Source organism: Cyclopterus lumpus, chromosome 14 (genome assembly GCF_009769545.1).
Source record: "Cyclopterus lumpus isolate fCycLum1 chromosome 14, fCycLum1.pri, whole genome shotgun sequence".
In the NCBI taxonomy this organism is placed as follows: Eukaryota; Metazoa; Chordata; class Actinopteri; order Perciformes; family Cyclopteridae; genus Cyclopterus; species Cyclopterus lumpus.
In genome coordinates, this window is record NC_046979.1 from 18,621,234 (window position 1) to 18,637,891 (window position 16,658).

The 16,658-nt window shown below is 46.3% G+C and overlaps 1 protein-coding gene across 1 annotated transcript in view; it reads right to left on the bottom strand.

The window, feature by feature from the left end:
* The window catches only part of srrm3 (serine/arginine repetitive matrix 3), a 33,890-nt gene that overhangs the window by 2,408 nt on the left and 14,824 nt on the right, over positions 1 to 16,658 (bottom strand). The window contains exons 4-12 of the mRNA XM_034550711.1: positions 16,172 to 16,252; positions 15,605 to 15,673; positions 13,332 to 13,367; positions 13,044 to 13,094; positions 12,402 to 12,509; positions 9,055 to 9,217; positions 728 to 1,023; positions 374 to 625; positions 166 to 291 (exon numbers count right to left, since the gene is read on the bottom strand). Of these exons, the coding sequence (XP_034406602.1) occupies positions 166 to 291; positions 374 to 625; positions 728 to 1,023; positions 9,055 to 9,217; positions 12,402 to 12,509; positions 13,044 to 13,094; positions 13,332 to 13,367; positions 15,605 to 15,673; positions 16,172 to 16,252 (1,182 nt within the window). The remainder of the gene's footprint in view (positions 1 to 165; positions 292 to 373; positions 626 to 727; positions 1,024 to 9,054; positions 9,218 to 12,401; positions 12,510 to 13,043; positions 13,095 to 13,331; positions 13,368 to 15,604; positions 15,674 to 16,171; positions 16,253 to 16,658) is intronic.

Sequence of the window (16,658 nt, forward strand, 5' to 3'; positions counted from 1 at the left end):
GACGTATAAAAGCCCCGAAAATATAATCCAACACAAACAAACTGTCTCGTGAAGGAGATGTGCTACTCTGCTGGGAGGAAGTCCACACAGCAGATGAGTTCAGGGGAAAAAGATCATTCAAAGTATGATCAGACCCACGTCAGCCGCAGGTTTATGATGCGTTACCTGGTGATCCTGCGAGCCTCCATGAAGCTGGGCGAATCTCTCCTCCTCTTGCGAATGGGCGAGTAGCTGCGTGAGCGGCGGCGGGCTCGGCTGTCGGTGTCGGACCGGTTCGGGCTGTCTCTCTCTCTGCGGGACACACAACAGCGCCATCAGAACAGCCAGGCGCATTAGAAAGAGCGGCGTGACGGAGACGGGAGGTCTTCTTTACCTGGAGTTGTTCTGTCTGTTGTGGGGGGACTTGGCCTTGCTGGGGCCTCGGTCCCTGGAGGCGGAGCGCGAGGACGAGCGCCCGCTGCTCCAGGAGCTGCTGCGCTGCCGGAGGTTGGGTTTGCTCCGGGACTCCTCTTTCTTCTTGCCCGACGTGTGCGGGTGGCGTCCCGGAGATGCCGACGGGCTCCGGTGGTGTGCCTGACCCCGACTGGAGCGGTGGTGACGCCTGGAAGAGTGGCCGCCTTTTGTCCTAGGGTAACGGGAGGTTTCAACACAGCGAAGTGTCAAACGACTCTCTCACAGCGGCTAAAGTGGAAAGATGGGGGAGGCGTGCGCCGCGAGGCCAACTTACTTTCTGTGGCGGCGAGAGTTCCTCCCCCGGTGAGTGTGGTTGTGCTGCGAGTGGGCCGAGTCGCTGCTGTGAGCCGGGGAGCGGGAGGTCTTATTCTGGCCTCTCTGGCTCCCTCTCCTCCCCGTCGCCGGGGTTACGCAGCCCCCCACAGCTGTGGTCCTGCCATCCACACTCCCAGCCTCTCCTGCTGCGCACGTCGGTCCCGTTTGGCTCCTGCTGGTGGCGCTGTGGAGCTTGTGCTCTCTCAGCAGAGAGGACTGGATGCTTGCAGAGCTGGCGGTCAGCAGACGGAGCTTCTGTAGAAAAAAATGATGACCAACAAAGGAAAAAGAAAAAGAAGAAGAAGAAGAGGAAGAAAGAAAACAAAAAAAGAAAAAAAGGACAAATAGAGCATTAGAGTGTTTCCGGGTTGGTGATTGAGCGCTACGGTGTACTTGCCAAAAGAAGGTAAACATCTAAAAGAAAAAAGGTCTAGGTTTTCTCCATATGGCTTATAGATAGTCCTCTATGGTGCAGCGCATGCAATACTTGGCATGCAAAACCATAATGAGTTGAAGAAATCATAATCGCAAAAACAAACAAAAAAACTAGGAGAAGGAGGAAGAGAGGGAAAAAAATCAAACAAAACTGTGAACCAAATAAGTTAAAGAGCAAAGGCAGAAGGTACAGAGCTACAGATTTTGTAGAGTAGAAAAAGAGGACTTCAGTTTTTTTTTTTGGAGTAATGATTAAAAAAGAAGAAACAAAACAGAAAGAGAAGACAACTTGACGGAACATCACAGAAATGGAAGGAACAAAATAAAGATCACAATTATTGAATCAATCGAATCAGAAAACAAATCGTCTGCTACTCAATTTTCTCTTTCTGGATTTTTTTTTTCCTGAAGACAATTGCTGAGATGTGAACAGCGACCCATTTTCTTTATTTTTTTTAAATGGTTACTCTTGTTTAACTCCCTTCTGGTTAACATCCACTTACCAATAAAGTGGTATTCCCTCCTTTAGTAGGTAAGGTATGAAGAAAAGGGAAAAGTGGGGCAACATAAGTGCATCATTAGATTCACAAAATGCAAGAGAAAAAGACACAAAACCCTTCCCTGGCAGTGACTCATGAGACAATGCATGGAAATCAATGGAAAAGAACTCAAAAGCAGAGCGGAAAACCACAATGTGCAGGGAACCCCTCACACAGAGAGTAAATCCTCTGGGCCCAGCAACCTTCCTAAACATCAGAGAGCAACTGGCTGGTGAGAGTTTGAGGTATTTTCTTCACCATTTTTCTCTCCATGTAGTATCTACCACAGGGCCGGTGTTATTCTACTGCCCGACACGGTTACAGGCTACAGTAACCGCCTTAGCTTCTACTGGGACAGTCTGTGTTTGATACGGGGCGCCTCCAGTTCCCACAATAGCCAGCTTTTCTGTTAATGTAGTTCCAGGGAGTTGTTGCCACCTATGACAACAGTGAGATTGGCTTGGGTTCAACCACATGTTATAGCATTCAAAAGTAATTTTATTGCGTGAATGACTAAATAAAAAAAAAAAACAGAAAAGTATTTGGTCAGTGAAAGGTCAGTAGAATCGCATCTAATAAAGAATGTGATTTCATCCTTTGGGATTTGAAAGTAAAAAGGTACTTTTAGACTCACGAAAGAACTAAATTACCTTGAAGTTAGCAGTTTTCAAAATGACTACTGTGTCTTAAAGGATAAGGCGGGCAATATTCAGTGTTTTTCTTATTGATTGGCATGAGTATGGGCTCTGTAGTTTACAGACACTCACAAAGACTGTCCTCGTGCTGTAAATACTCACTAGAGCCCCACATGTGTATACATCCGCGGGTAAAAATAGTTCCTAACAAATGTTTTACTTCGGTTTGAGTGAGGTTTGCTAAAGCAACTACAGCCCAGATGTTTACCTACAGAAGCTAGCTCGGCTCTACGGATGGAAGTGTCTGTCGGTTGCCTGGTCCACTGTTGGTCCAGACTGAAATATCTCAATAACTATTGGGTGATTCGCCATTTTGTACAGACGTTCATGTTCCCCAGAGAATGAAACCCTCTGACGTTGGTGATCCTCTGGTCTAGTGCCAGCATCAGGTCAAAAACATATTGTGCATTACTTTGGTTTATGACCAAATACCTGATGACTTTCCCATCAGCCTCAGCTGTATTTTGTGTTTAGTGGGAGTTAGCTAATGTTAGCATGTTAGCATTATACCGGCTTAACATCAGCATGTTAGCATCGTCATTCTGAACATGTTAGCATGCTGACGCTAGCATTTAGCATTGTTTCGTCTTACTGAGCCACTTGTGCAGCTGTAGACTCTTAGTCTTGGTTAATAATAAAACTACATATTTGTGACCCCTTTTTTAAAATGGTACATCTTCAGTGGTAACTAATATATAAGTCAGAAAGTATTGACATACACATCAAACCAATGCCGATTTAGGTATTTTCAAGGGATTTGCTCATAGTAAGAAAAGAACATGTCATGAGTAATGCCAGCCTTATCCTATAATCTGTGTATGGTGGAAGGTGAGTTCAAACATAGTCCCAGCCTCTATTTTAAGCATTCAACAAAAATAGAAGATGGGCGAGTGCTTCAGTGGGAGCTAGGGGTTGAGACTTATACACTGCTCATTGTAAGCAGGTCATAAAAAGGAAATGTCTCTCAAACAGGCGTTTTATAGTTTGAAACCAAACACAGCTGTCTCTTTCACATGCATTACAATGTGCAGTCTGAACTGCTTCGTAGCCTAAGGAACAACAAAAGCACCGACTGGTCGCTGCAGAAATAAGAGCCGTTCTCCACTAGAGAGGAGACAACTAAGCGGTAGAAGGAGAAGACACACAACCACTGGTGCTCATGACAGTTGTTAGAAACAGTCGTGGAAATCAATATGGTGGAAATCATAAGACGGATGTACTAATTCACCGACAAACAGAGAGATGCTGGACAGACAGGAATGCATTCTACCAAAACAAAGAAAACAAAACTGGAGAAAGAAATGGACCTGGAAGATAGAGCGGGGTATTGGACTTCAGAATGAAGTTAAGGAGGAAAGAGAAAAACCAGAGCTCTACGTAATCCAATCATAATTGATGAGGTATAATCAATTTAGTTAGAGACCATTGATAAATAACAGAGAGAGAGAGAGAGAGAGAGCGAGAGAGAGAGAGAGAAACATTGATGTCACTCAGGCTAGGGTGCTTGTCACATTCTCATCTGCATAAAGATCACGTGCGTAGGCAAAGCGTTACCTACCTTCCATTTCAATCAGTGACACGTATGCAATATCAACAAAAAAAAGGAAAGAAAGAAAAAAAGAAAAAGGAGAAAGGAATGTTCTCCGCAGCGAAATGGGAAAAAGACAATGACCTCTTTTAGTATCAAAGCTACATATTGTGTCCAGAGACTAAGGAGAAATAAACAAACCAAAAAGTACAAAGAAAATAGAGGGGAGAAAACTAAAAAAAAATAAATAAAAAAGAAACCCAGATGGAATTCAAATCAAACTAAAATTAGAAACAAAGGATGAAATCTATAAACTACATGATTTGCTTTGTCTTTTTCGCTTGTACAAATGCAGCCATATTTGTATCAAAACGGGGAGGGGGAGGGTGGGGTGGGGGGGGTAGAAGTAAGCGGATAGAGTTAATTGTCATATTAGTGGACATCCACATGTAGAGTAGAGTATAAAGCTATAGGAGGAAGGGATGGAGGGGGGGGACATGCAGAGCTGGCAGATGTGAGAGATACGTGGGAAGAAAAAGGCCGGGACAACAAGAGTGAGACGTGAGTCACACATGACGCAGATGAACAGGTAGGAGGGGAGGAGGAGGAGGAGGAGGAGGAAGGGTAGAAGAGTGTTGGAGGGGCTGTCACTGCTAAGATGGACAACTAGAGAGTCAGCACATTTGAAAGGGAACCCAGTCACAATTTGGCCCGGGTCTTCTTCAGCAGCAGCACTTCTCTACTCTTAAGACGTCTTTTTTTCTTTCTTTATCACTGTAAACACAGGTACGGTGAGGGAGGGAGAGCCCAAGGAGCTTCGCCAAATCTGCTGTTTAAAACTGCCAACGGGGGACGGGGCTTACGTTCAAAATGGCTTGGGTCCCATTGAAATAACAATCGTGTTAATACATGTGTGAGTTGTCCTGGTTGTTTTTCAAGAGCCCATGTACGTGTGTTTCAAGTGTTTGAAGACATCCATTAATAATGAGCAAGAGGACGACTGGCCCAGTTTGGGACCGGCTCGTTCACTGTGCAGGAGACAGTCCCGGATGCCTCTCGGCTCTGCGCTGCTCTTCATCAGACTTGGGGAAGTTAAACATGTGTTTACCGAACCAACCGGATAGTCCCAAAGCATATGTTGGAAAGCACCTCCATTAAAAGATCAGGGTCACTGAAACTCCTTCTGAATCCCAACAGACCACCGTGACCTGCAAGGCGAGGGTCACATGACCGACCGGGGTTCCCGAGCTAACGCCACCCTAGCGAGCTAATCTGCTAGCCTGTCGACTGCTGCGTACTAGTACTGGCGGTGGGTTTGACATTGTTCTCTTGTGAGTTTTTATTGATTTAAAAAATAAAATGGTACAATAGATGAATACTGAGTATTATGAATGCCGTTTTTTTGTTGGATAATTAGAATGGTTTTGTGCCATGTTGGAGGCAGACATTGTGAACAGCGCTGCTTTAAGTCACACCCACACGCTAAAGGCACAATGAGAAGGATTCACCTGAAAAAAAATGTGTAGGCTCATACTAAAATAATCCCTCTCGATCAGCAATGTTGTTGTTTTGTTATTATTTTAGTTTTTTCCGGGCTTCAAACGCTTTCAAAGCGCCGCTAACAGGTGTCAGATCGTGAGTGTTTATTGAAGAGGAAGCTAAGAAAATGGCCGACCCTGCACCAAACTTAAATATAGCACAATCCAAAACGGAAGTGAATCTGGGGTTGACTTTCACCCGCTGGCGTGCACCATCTGTAACCCTCATAGAGTAACTAGAGGTTTGGTTTGCATGAATATTCATAATAGATATAAAGTCATACTTTGGAGGACGCTAGCCCTGCTACTCGTCTCATTGTTTCTTTCTCTAATAATAAAAGAGAGGGATTCACTAATTGTCCACAGACAGTTGTGTTCAGTACTGATCACCTTGGGGAGCTAGTTAGCAACCGGGTCGTTAGCAAAACTATTCTACAGGCGTTTTCGTCCGTCTCCTTCAGTCATGTGACGCTCGCAGGTCGTAGAGGTCTATGATTGGTGGAGAATTGAGTTCCATTGGCTCCATTGGTGAAATGTCTATTTCACCCTTAAAAGCAAACTCGTACGAGCCGCATGAAGGTGAGATTTATGCTTTCGTTAAAATATGTTTTTTTTTAAGAGCAAAGGCTTCGAGGTGAAAGATTAACTCGTTGGTTTTAGCAAATGCACGTCTGCTTAACTTCCCCTCTGATTAAGAGCAGTGCTCAGGCGTTTCCCCAAGCCTCTCTACGGGAAGCGTCCGGGAGCGTCCGCCACATCGCGGACGAGACCGTTCCAAAACGGGGCGAGAGGACAACTACAGGAACACAAACTGAGATGATATATATATATATATATAGATAGATATATAAAGATACACAACCAGAGCTGCTGGACAGAACATTTGCTAAACCACACAACTGCTGCAGTAAAGTCAAACTTCAGTGGGGTCCAGGATCTGTCACACATAACCGGAGATTTCAGTTTGAGGATTATCATGAAAGAAGAAAATATTTTAGCTTTTGGTGGAGATTAACACGAATGGCAACATCGCCTTATGCTACAAAGATGCTGCCTAAAAATAAAAATAAAAACGGGTGAGCCAATTACATGCTCCCCTCTCGCCACATTCCGACTGAATGGCTCTAACGCACATGATCAAACAGACCTGCCTTGCCATCCTCCACTGGCCCGAGCAGATGGAGCAGAAACAACAAACGCCAGGGACAGAAGAGACACGCCCCCTAGAGGGGCCACATGCACGTCGGTAGACATGGCAGAGTGAAACAGTGGAGAGGAGCGTGTTTAACTCCTGGTGGTTTGGTAGGAGCTGTTGGACGCCTGGAGGAGAAGAGGATCTATCACTGAGCAGAGCGTGTGCTTGAGAAGAAAGACAACGGTATTGACAAGAAGAAACTATTACACATACCCAGTTAACCTACTTGGTCCGGTTCCAAAGCATTTGAGTGCTTTTTATATAAACGAGACAGAAAGATTTGGGTATTTATTCATGGGCAAATACCACTTCATACTTTTGATAAGGAAAAAAAGAAACAGTAATGAATGAAATAAGCAGAGAGAGAGAGAGAGAGAGAGAGAGAGAGACCAGATGAGATCTCATAGACACATGCAAGCTGGAGTAGAAAATAGAAGACATCCTTTTTCGTTTGCAGCTCATTTAGAGGCACATTGGACAGAGAAAGACGATTTTGCAAGCGATCTCTGCAGTCTGAGTGTCTTTTTTTACTCCAACATAATCGGCCGCCGTCCTACAGTCGCTCTGATGATCCATTTGCCAAATGGAATAGCTAGGTTGTTTCAATAATAGCAGGAAGGGATTTAAAACTCAGCGTCTTCAAGGTAATCAGAGACGAACAGAGCGGCTTATTTTCTAAAGAGCCAAAACACACAAGGAGCAGTTCCATATTAAAGCCTTGGAAGGGAATACATTATGATTTATAATATATCTTATATATCTTCGGGAGCCTTTTGTGGACAGTGTGTGGAGGTTTATTTTAGGATTTTATTACTCAGAGGGTCCACTGTGTGTCGTGATTTTAATTCATTAACGCAACATAGTTTCTGTGGGAGATATAAAATGCCTTCATATAAAGATCTACCAGGTCGAACAAAGAAATGACGCATTTTTATGACAAAAAAGGAATCTTCCCTGCACTTCCTCATGGCGACACTATACTTTGCCTTTAAGTGCTGGAAGCTCTCTGCTGCTCTCTGCTGAACAGCAACGAAATGCATGTGTTGTGATTAGATTCTAACGACACAGCAAAATGGGAAATGTAATTGTCATATTTTAAATCAGGTAAATGCAAGTATTTTTGATGACTCATCTTGAACTTGACGGTTACATAAATATATCCAATCAAATGTGATTTGGGGGTAAATAGCTAACCCGCCCATCACATGTAACCGCACTTGACTGTTAGCTTGTAGGTAGCTAGCAGTGCAATATCTTAAAAGGAAGCGTGCGTTTGGATTTCAGCAGGCAAAAACGTGGTTGAGGAATAATTCCGTAAATTAACCCTCATCCTTCTTAGAATTTGATTTAAATCCCTCTTTTAACTATTGTAATATTCCATTTCCTGCGGAAATATATCACTTTACAGAATGCATTAAAGATGCTCTAATTTCCCTTTCACTGTGACTTTAATATCCATTAATTGCGCCATGAGGCTAAAAAGCAATATAATTGTCCTGATTGATTTGATTTGCTTTTATTGAAGTTTTTTTAATCTTCCATACGGGCCAGCACACAGCGGATAATGGGGAGCTGTACCTTGCAACGATTCATTTTTGCATGCTCGGATCAAGACTTTCCATAAGTAATTGGATTTGTCAGTTCCAGGAGAAATTGCAGATTGTTATCACTTTGAAGCGCCCTCAGACGTGTAATTGTGACTCTTGCAACATTGGCTAATTACGACTTTATCTGCAGTAAAACTTAAGAGGTTATCATTCCCAAAAGACACATTGATATTTCTTCACGGGCACGGACCTTTGTGGGAGACAAAATGTCTGAAGCAGTCATACCTGTCCCTGGCTCAACTTTCTTTCTGTATTTGTTTCATGCCTGAGCAGGCACTCGCTCTGAAGGAACAACTCATGTTTTTGCTCATTCATTTGGAAAGGCGCGCGCTACGCGAGACACTAGAACCTCTCTTGTCTTTGCTCCCTGCCTCCCTCTGTTACCGGCAAACAACAAGGAGAAAACAAACAAAAGTAAAAACAAGATGGCAGAGGAGTCAAAGAGAACCAGAAACAAAGCAGCAGGAGCGGCACGGTTTTTACACAGGACAGGAGTGTCTTTTACACGTCAGAAAGAATAATAGTTATCATTTAAACTGTCCGACAACCTAAGAATAACTGAATAAAAGAAAATCTTTCAATATCAAACAAGATGAGAATTCATGTCAACCAACACAACAGGAGCAAGATCACACATCGCATTGGTAGAGACTGTGGCAGATATAAATCGTTGGAGCGGGTGTGGGCGAGGGGGGGGAGGAGGGGGGAGGGGGTGGGGGTGTGGCAGCAAAATAGAGGAGATTACATACATCGTGCCCCTTCTCGCCCTCGCCGTGGTCGAGTCTGCCGGCCTTGCCGTTGCGGCTCCGCTGGCTGTGGTCCCCGTTGTGCCACGCGGCGGGAGCGTTGGGGCCCGGGGCCGGCGAGGCGGCGGACGCCTTTTGCTCGTCCGTCTTGTGCTTGGAGTTCAGTCTGGAGGAAGAGCAGAGCCACACAGCGACACACTGGGTAAAGCACAGCCAGGAGGAATGTTTGTGGGGGTTGGGGGGGGATATTTATTCTCCAATCTCCTTTGCCTGGCACAAGCCGCCCAGAACATGTTTTGGAGCATTCGTACCAAATATCATTGGCCGTGATGGAGATGGTAGCTGAGTCAAAATGCACACAGAAGGAAGCAGTTTGCTATTTATATTTGATAGAATGGTACACAACATTTTTGTTGGGGGGGGGGGGGGGGGGGGGGTTATCAGAGGTGCAAAGATCAAGAATAAAGCTGCATTGATTTTTGTTTCCGGACCCTTTCTGTGCATCTCCATTGTCTGCACCTGTCGATGTGGCAACGACTCATAAAATTAGTATTATAGCAATAGTGTGTTTGATATGATGATCTGTTGGGGACGGGGGGCAGCAACAAAACGTCCTTTAAGAAGAAAAAAATGCTTAAGAGTATGTTTAGCAGGCAGACCTTTAAATATTTCCCACAAATCAATCACAACTGATGTTTTTTTTAAAAAGAATGTAGAATGAAGCTACGGCTCGGCTCAGGAAGGGAAAGCAGGGTCTACCCCAGGCTGTTCTCAGCAGGGGGGGGGGGGAACTGCTGACCCGGACTGGGGACATCGTCGGACGGTGGAAAGAGCACTTTGAGGAACTCCTAAACCCGGCCAACATGTCCCCCGGAGAGGGGGCAGCACCGGAAGACTTTGGGGTGGTTTCACCCATATCCCTGGCAGAGGTCGCTAAGGTAGTCAAAAAGCTCCTTGGTGGCAAGGCGCCAGGGGTGGATGAGATCCGCCCTGAGATGCTGAAAGCGCTGGACATTGTTGGGCTGTCTTGGTTGACACGCCTTTTCAGTGTCGCATGGGGGTCGGGAACAGTGCCCATGGACTGGCAGACCAGGGTGGTGGTTGCCATCTTCAAGAAAGGGGACCGGAGAGTGTGCTCGAACTATCGTGGTATCACACTGCTCAGCCTCCCGGGAAAAGCTTATGCCATGGTGCTGGAGAGGAGGCTCTGACCGCTTGTCGAACCTCGGATTCAAGACGAACAGTGCGGATTCCGTCCCGGTCGTGGAACAGTGGACCAGCTCTTTACCCTCGCAAGATTACTGGAGGAGTCCTGGGAGTTTGCCCAACCAATTTACATGTGCTTTGTAGACCTGGAGAAAGCTTTCGACCGGGTCCCTCGGGGGTTTTTGTGGGGGGTGCTGCGGGAGTATGGGGTGCCGGACCCGTTGGCACGGGCCATCCGGTCTCTGTACGCCTGCAGTAGGAGCTGTGTTTGTCTCCTCGGTAGTAAGTCAGACACGTTCCCGGTGGGTGTTGGCCTCCAACAGGGCTGCCCTTTATCACCGGTCCTGTTCGTGACCTTCACGGACAGGATATCTAGGCGCAGCCAGGGGGTGGAGAGGATCCGGTTCGGGAGTCTCAGGATCGCCTCTCTGCTGTTTGCGGATGATGTGGTCCTGTTTGCCTCCTCGGACCGTGACCTCCAGCAATTACTGGGGCGTTTTGCAGCCGAGTGCGAAGCGGCAGGGATGAGAGTTAGCACCTCCAAATCTGAGGCCATGGTGCTCTGCCGGAAACCGGCGGATTGCTCCCTCCAGGTGGGGGAAAACTGCCTACCCCAAGTGAAGGAGTTCAAGTATCTCGGGGTCTTGTTCACGAGTGAGGGTAAGGTGGAGCGGGAGATCGATAGGCGGATCGGTGCGGCTGCAGCAGTAAAACAGGCGCTGTACCGGTCCGTCTTGGTGAAGAGGGAGCTGAGCCGGAAGGCAAAGCTCTCCATTTACTGGTCGGTCTACGTTCCAACCCTCACCTATGGTCACGAACTCTGGGTCGTGACCGAAAGAACGAGATCTCGGATACAAGTGGCCGAAATGAGCTTCCTCCGTAGGGTGGCCGGGTTCAGCCTTAGAGATAGGGTAAGGAGCTCGGACATCAGGGGGGAGCTTGGTGGTTCGGGCACCTAGTCAGGATGCCTCCTGGACGCCTCCCCTTAGAGGTTTTCCGGGCACGTCCAACTGGTAGGAGGCCCCGGGGAAGACCGAGGACACGCTGGAGGGATTATATCTCCCGGCTGGCCTTGGAACGCCTCGGGATCCCCCAGAATGAGCTGGAAAGTGCTGCGGGTGAGAGGGAAGCCTGGGTCGGCCTGCTGAACCTGCTGCCACCGCGACCCGACCCCGGATAAGCGGGTGATAATGGATGGATGGATGTAGAATGAAGCAGATGCAGCGTCTCTGATTGGCTGCTCCTGCTCTGAGCACACATGTGGTTATCAAGACAATATTAACACAATATCTCTGGCTCTGCTGTCGAGTCCGAAACCTCTCTGATCTTTCTCTTTGCTGTCGGTTCACGGCAATTTAAATTCAGTCACGGCTGAATATTTAGCTGATTGCAGCGATGTGGATGTGATGCCAGAACGAGAGTCTTCTTGATTGAGACACAATAACAAACATGTTTGCTTATTATACCAATCTGAGCCATGGCAGAAACAGCGCTGAGGAGCAGCGTCATTGCAGCTTGTTATTCTGCAGCGTTCTCCCTCAATACTGGATCAATTTTAACAAGGGTTGGCCCCATTAGTCACTGAGGCTCAAAAACATAGGAAGACTGGTTGAAAAATACCAGTGTTACACTTGGATAAGAATAGTTGGCTGAATGTGACAAAATACTTCATGAAATAAATATTATGCCCTGTCCTTGGCTTCTTTTAGAGAAAGAATAACTTGTACGGCAGAGTCGAACATCTGATTAACTGCCCCATTGCACTCCTATTTGCTTGAAAGATAATTGGAAAGAAAATGCCCAATGCTGTTTAAAGCAACAACAACAAAAACAACATAATAAGATATAATCATAAAAATAACACGACATCCAAGACCGCAAAGCCAGACATTTCAAATAACTATCACTACGTGGTAAATTCAGACGCTCCATAAAATCAAAAAACTGTGTGACCCGTGCATGAGTGATACCACAGCTATTTAATGGGGCTTATTATTAGAGTCCCATTGGCTTCCGAATACGTCTCCACAGGGCCGGGTGTCAGAGAGAGGCCGACAGTCGCCAGGGCAACTGCTCGACAGGCGGAGGAGGAGCGGTACAGAGCCGAGGTGTACATGTGTGTGTGTGTGTCGAGAGGAGTCTACCTGCCGGGAGATTTGGAGGTGCTCCGCGTGGAGGACAGGGAGGCGCTACGGGAGCTACAGCAGCTGCCTTGACGCTGAGAACTCCTACTGGGGGTCTCACCGGGGGACCTGGGGGATGACGACCAATGGACGCACGCACGCACGCACGCAAGCACACACACACACACACACACACACACACACACACACACACACACACACACACACACACACACACACACATACATAAAGCCGTGTGCTCAGTAGTCACTCCTGTGATATGTAAAACAGTTAATGTGCCGCCAAACACTTTCAATATATATTCTAATCAAATGTGTATGTGTGTGTGGAGGGGGTGGGGGGTGGGGGTGGGGGGGTGCACAACGTGCGGCATGGGAATCGTGTTGGACTCGCAGCGCTCGGCAGACGCACTCTGTGCTTTACAGCACGGCCATTTACATTCTCAGTGAGTCCGAGCCGGAGATAATGGGTGTAAAATAGCAATATAAATTTATGAGAGGATGAGCGTGACTCCAATGGGGCCCGCTGTCGTTCACACAGTGCACAGTGTGCATGTACATCCACTGTTAACTGATAGCGTTGTCACAGAAAGAAGAGCATTAACATGTGAATGGCATCAGAGTGATTCTGTGTGCCTCTCACCTCTTTTTCTGTTTGTTCTTGTCTTTGTGTTTGTTCTTTGGGCTGCCCGATCTAAAAACAAATGGCATACGTAAGATAACGGGGCTGCGCACTTTGAAGCATGGGAGACACACATTCACACCCTTTATAACAAAAGAAAAGAAAAGGAAACTCAGCGTACCACTCACCCATATGGATTGCATTGTCTTTTGAACAATCAGTAGGCAGAAATGACAATAACACACACCTTACACATATTATGTATATTATAATGTATTGTGTGTTTGTTTTGTCTCGTTCCGTACACACCTGTGTCTCCTCTTTTTCCTGGAGCCAGATGCAGATCTATAAAGATAAGAAGATGACAAAGAACAGCACAATCATCATAATGATTAACTGAAAGATTAATATTCGGTACTGTTCCAACGAGTAATCTGGGTTAACCTTCCCAGACAAAAGTATTTTTACATCCACGCGCCCATGTTCCAGATTTGATGTGGTTCGGGGAATTACTAAACTCGCTTCTTGAAATACATTCTGGGACATCGGAGGTGGTATTTTGGACAACTGCTGGAGGTTGAAGCCAAAATCTATTCTGTGCTGCGTGCCACATTTTCTATTTACATTAAAGAAGAAAAAAAATCGCAAACACCTCCAAAGAATATTGAAGCTACGTTAAGCCTCCGGAGGTGTGAAAGCTTCCCAAGCAGCCGAGACACAGATGATTCCTCAGACGCCACATTCGATGACAACGTTTAAAGCTGCGCTCTCCAGATGTTGAGAACACACGGAGCAGCGCAGGCGGAGGTTTTGGTCACAGGACATGAGCGTGTTTCAGTTGCCGTGAACAGCAGGAGGGTCGTGTATCGTTGTTGTTGTTGTTGTTGTAAATAAATGGACTATTTCTGCTCTCTGGATCACACGCAGGCGTCCACAGGGTGCTCTGCTCTGCCCCCCCCCCCCCCCCTCACTGCTTCTCTACAGGGACCCCCCCTGTCAGAGCGGACAGTGATGATTTGGGAGGCCGGCCATCCCTCAGTCCTCGTGTGCTCAACCGACACACGCCCTCCGTATCACTTTCACCGTCGCTGCAGTTTCCATGGTGATTAGTCGGACCGGTCTGTGAGAGTCGCTGCCCCCCCCCTCCCTCCCGCTGTTATGCACACTTACAAGCATGCAGTGGGCTGGGCTGCGGTGGCGGCTCAAAGTGTGTTGATCCACAGGAAGGGGAGTAATAGAGCTGTCACAGTAATGTATACGTGACTCAGAGCTGTGCGGCCCCCAGTTGCTCCAACCGGGGGCTGCTGTGGATGAGCTCATTACTCTTCTTCTTCTTCTTCTTCTTCTTCTTCTTCTTCTCTCACACACTCCATCACACCTCTGCTCCCAGGACACAGCATGTGAGATACTGTATATGTGATGTGCATCAAGATGGACACAAGTCCCATTGTTTCAAAGTGAGTTGTAGCAAGCAGCAGTGGGAGTTTGTAGCTCCTCCTCATGTGTTCCTGGGGGGGGGGGGAAACCCTACATTTTGCCCCCCCCCCCATTTCAACAGCTATACATTATTCATATATCGACAGTACCTGCAATGCAGAGCTGCTTTGGTGTGAGGGGGAGAGTGGGGGAGGAGCAGAGAGGACGGGTGGTGCCCGGATGTGCGTGGATGGATGAGGGTGGGGAACAGGAGCGGGGCGGTGCAGCGATCCTCTACAATTTGCTGAGAGGCTCATTTTTCTTGTGTTTCTGTGGGCGCCCGTACGGTTGGGTTATTAGAGCAACGCGCTGAGCCCTGCTCCCCCCAAGGTCGGGGGGGGGGGGGTTTAGGGACACGATTACTCATCGTCGTTAGGATACCCCGGGGTGTTGCACAAGTGTTTGTTGATGAGGCTCTGGCACTTTATTCTCTTCTTCTTTTGTTTCCTGCCACTCTCACTTCCTTCTTCCCTTCCTTTTCCTTGAGTCTCTGTTCCTTTCAACCTTCTCTCGCTTAAATTGTGTCTTTTTTGCTTTCTTTCTTCCCCTTCCTTTTTCTTCTTGTTTTTCCTACTTTCCTTTCTCACTTCTATTTTCTTCCTATCTTTTGGTCTTTCCTATATTCCCTATTTTCCTGTCTTTCCTGTCCTTTCCCATCCTACTTTAATTTCGTTTTGACTTTGTTCTTGCCATCTTCCCTTTCTATTTATTCACACCTTTCCTCCTTTCCCTGTCCACCCGCTGTTTTGCTACCCTTTCGTTTTTATGTTCCCTTTTGTTCCTTCTTTTCTCTTCCTATGTTTTAGTCTTTCCTCCTTTTCCCTTACTTCCTATGCTTCCTCCTTTTATCTAACTTCCTATGCTTTAGTCTTTCCTCCTTTTATCTAACTTCCTATGCTTTAGTCTTTCCTCCTTTTATCTAACTTCCTATGCTTTAGTCTTTCCTTCTTTTCCCTTACTTCCTATGCTTTAGTCTTTCCTCCTTCCCTCCCCGTTTCCTCTCATCTTTCCTTCACAGCCATCACTGTGAAGAACAGTTGACAAACGTTTCTTTCTTGTGATGACATGTCACTTATGACACTCACACACAGCCTGTGCACACTCACCTGTCTCGCTTGTGTTTCTTCCCACTCTTTTTCTTCTTCTCTCTGTGAGTGGGCGAGGAGCTGCCAAACCTTTTGGTGGAGAGAGGGCAAAAAATGACAAAACAAGGCTCTTTTCACTCATTGTTACGATACATCACACATCAGATTGTAAAGCACTCCGAGGCAAATTTGTAATTTGAACTGAATTGAATTGAATTGAATCGGAGAGGATTATCGTTAGTAAAGGTGACATCACAATCGTAGCTCAGCTGATTTTTCCCTCGGCTCCATTCATGCATCTGCCTCTCCATTCTTATTCTTTCTTCTCTTTATTTCCTTCTCTCTCAGTCTCTCTCCATTTATTTTGCTGACCTTTTCAACAGAAAATAGAGGATGAGACTATCCTTTGCTCTGACTCCCTACAATCCCCCCCCCCCCCCCCCCCCTCCACAATTGCTGTTTCTGATGACTCGTTAGCATTATTTACACCAAGTATAATTGGAATTCCACTTCTTATAACCACAGTGCCATTTTTCTGTCAAGGAGGCAAGGTAAAAAAGAAAAAAACAGTCAAATCGAACCACTTACCGGCTCCTTCGGCGGCCGGATTTCTTCTTCTTCCTTTTCTTCGGACGAGGGGATGGAGAGCTGCTCAATTTCCTCTTCACTCTGAATTGGCGACAACAAGAGAGGGGGAGGGAGATCGAAAACGAGATCCAGAGTGAGAGAGAGGCAGAAATCATTTACAAGAGATTGTTATGATAATCATTTTCAGAAGGAATGCATTTCTGATTATAGTTATTTGCTGCCGTGCACGACGATAAGTGTCTATTTTCTCATTTTCTCAATTCATTCTGCGATAATATGCAACATTATCATACAATGGAAACAGGAAATCGCTCTGGTGAAATGACCGTTGATCTTTTTCCTTGTTCATGTCCAGGTACAAGCTTTTACTAGAGTGTTGTGTGAGTTGAAGAGCATTTATTTTTTATATATATATATATATTGAGATCAGTTTCATGTTTATCTGAGGCCATGTGAAGCTGATTCAATTCACCAGTGCGGTCAGAGC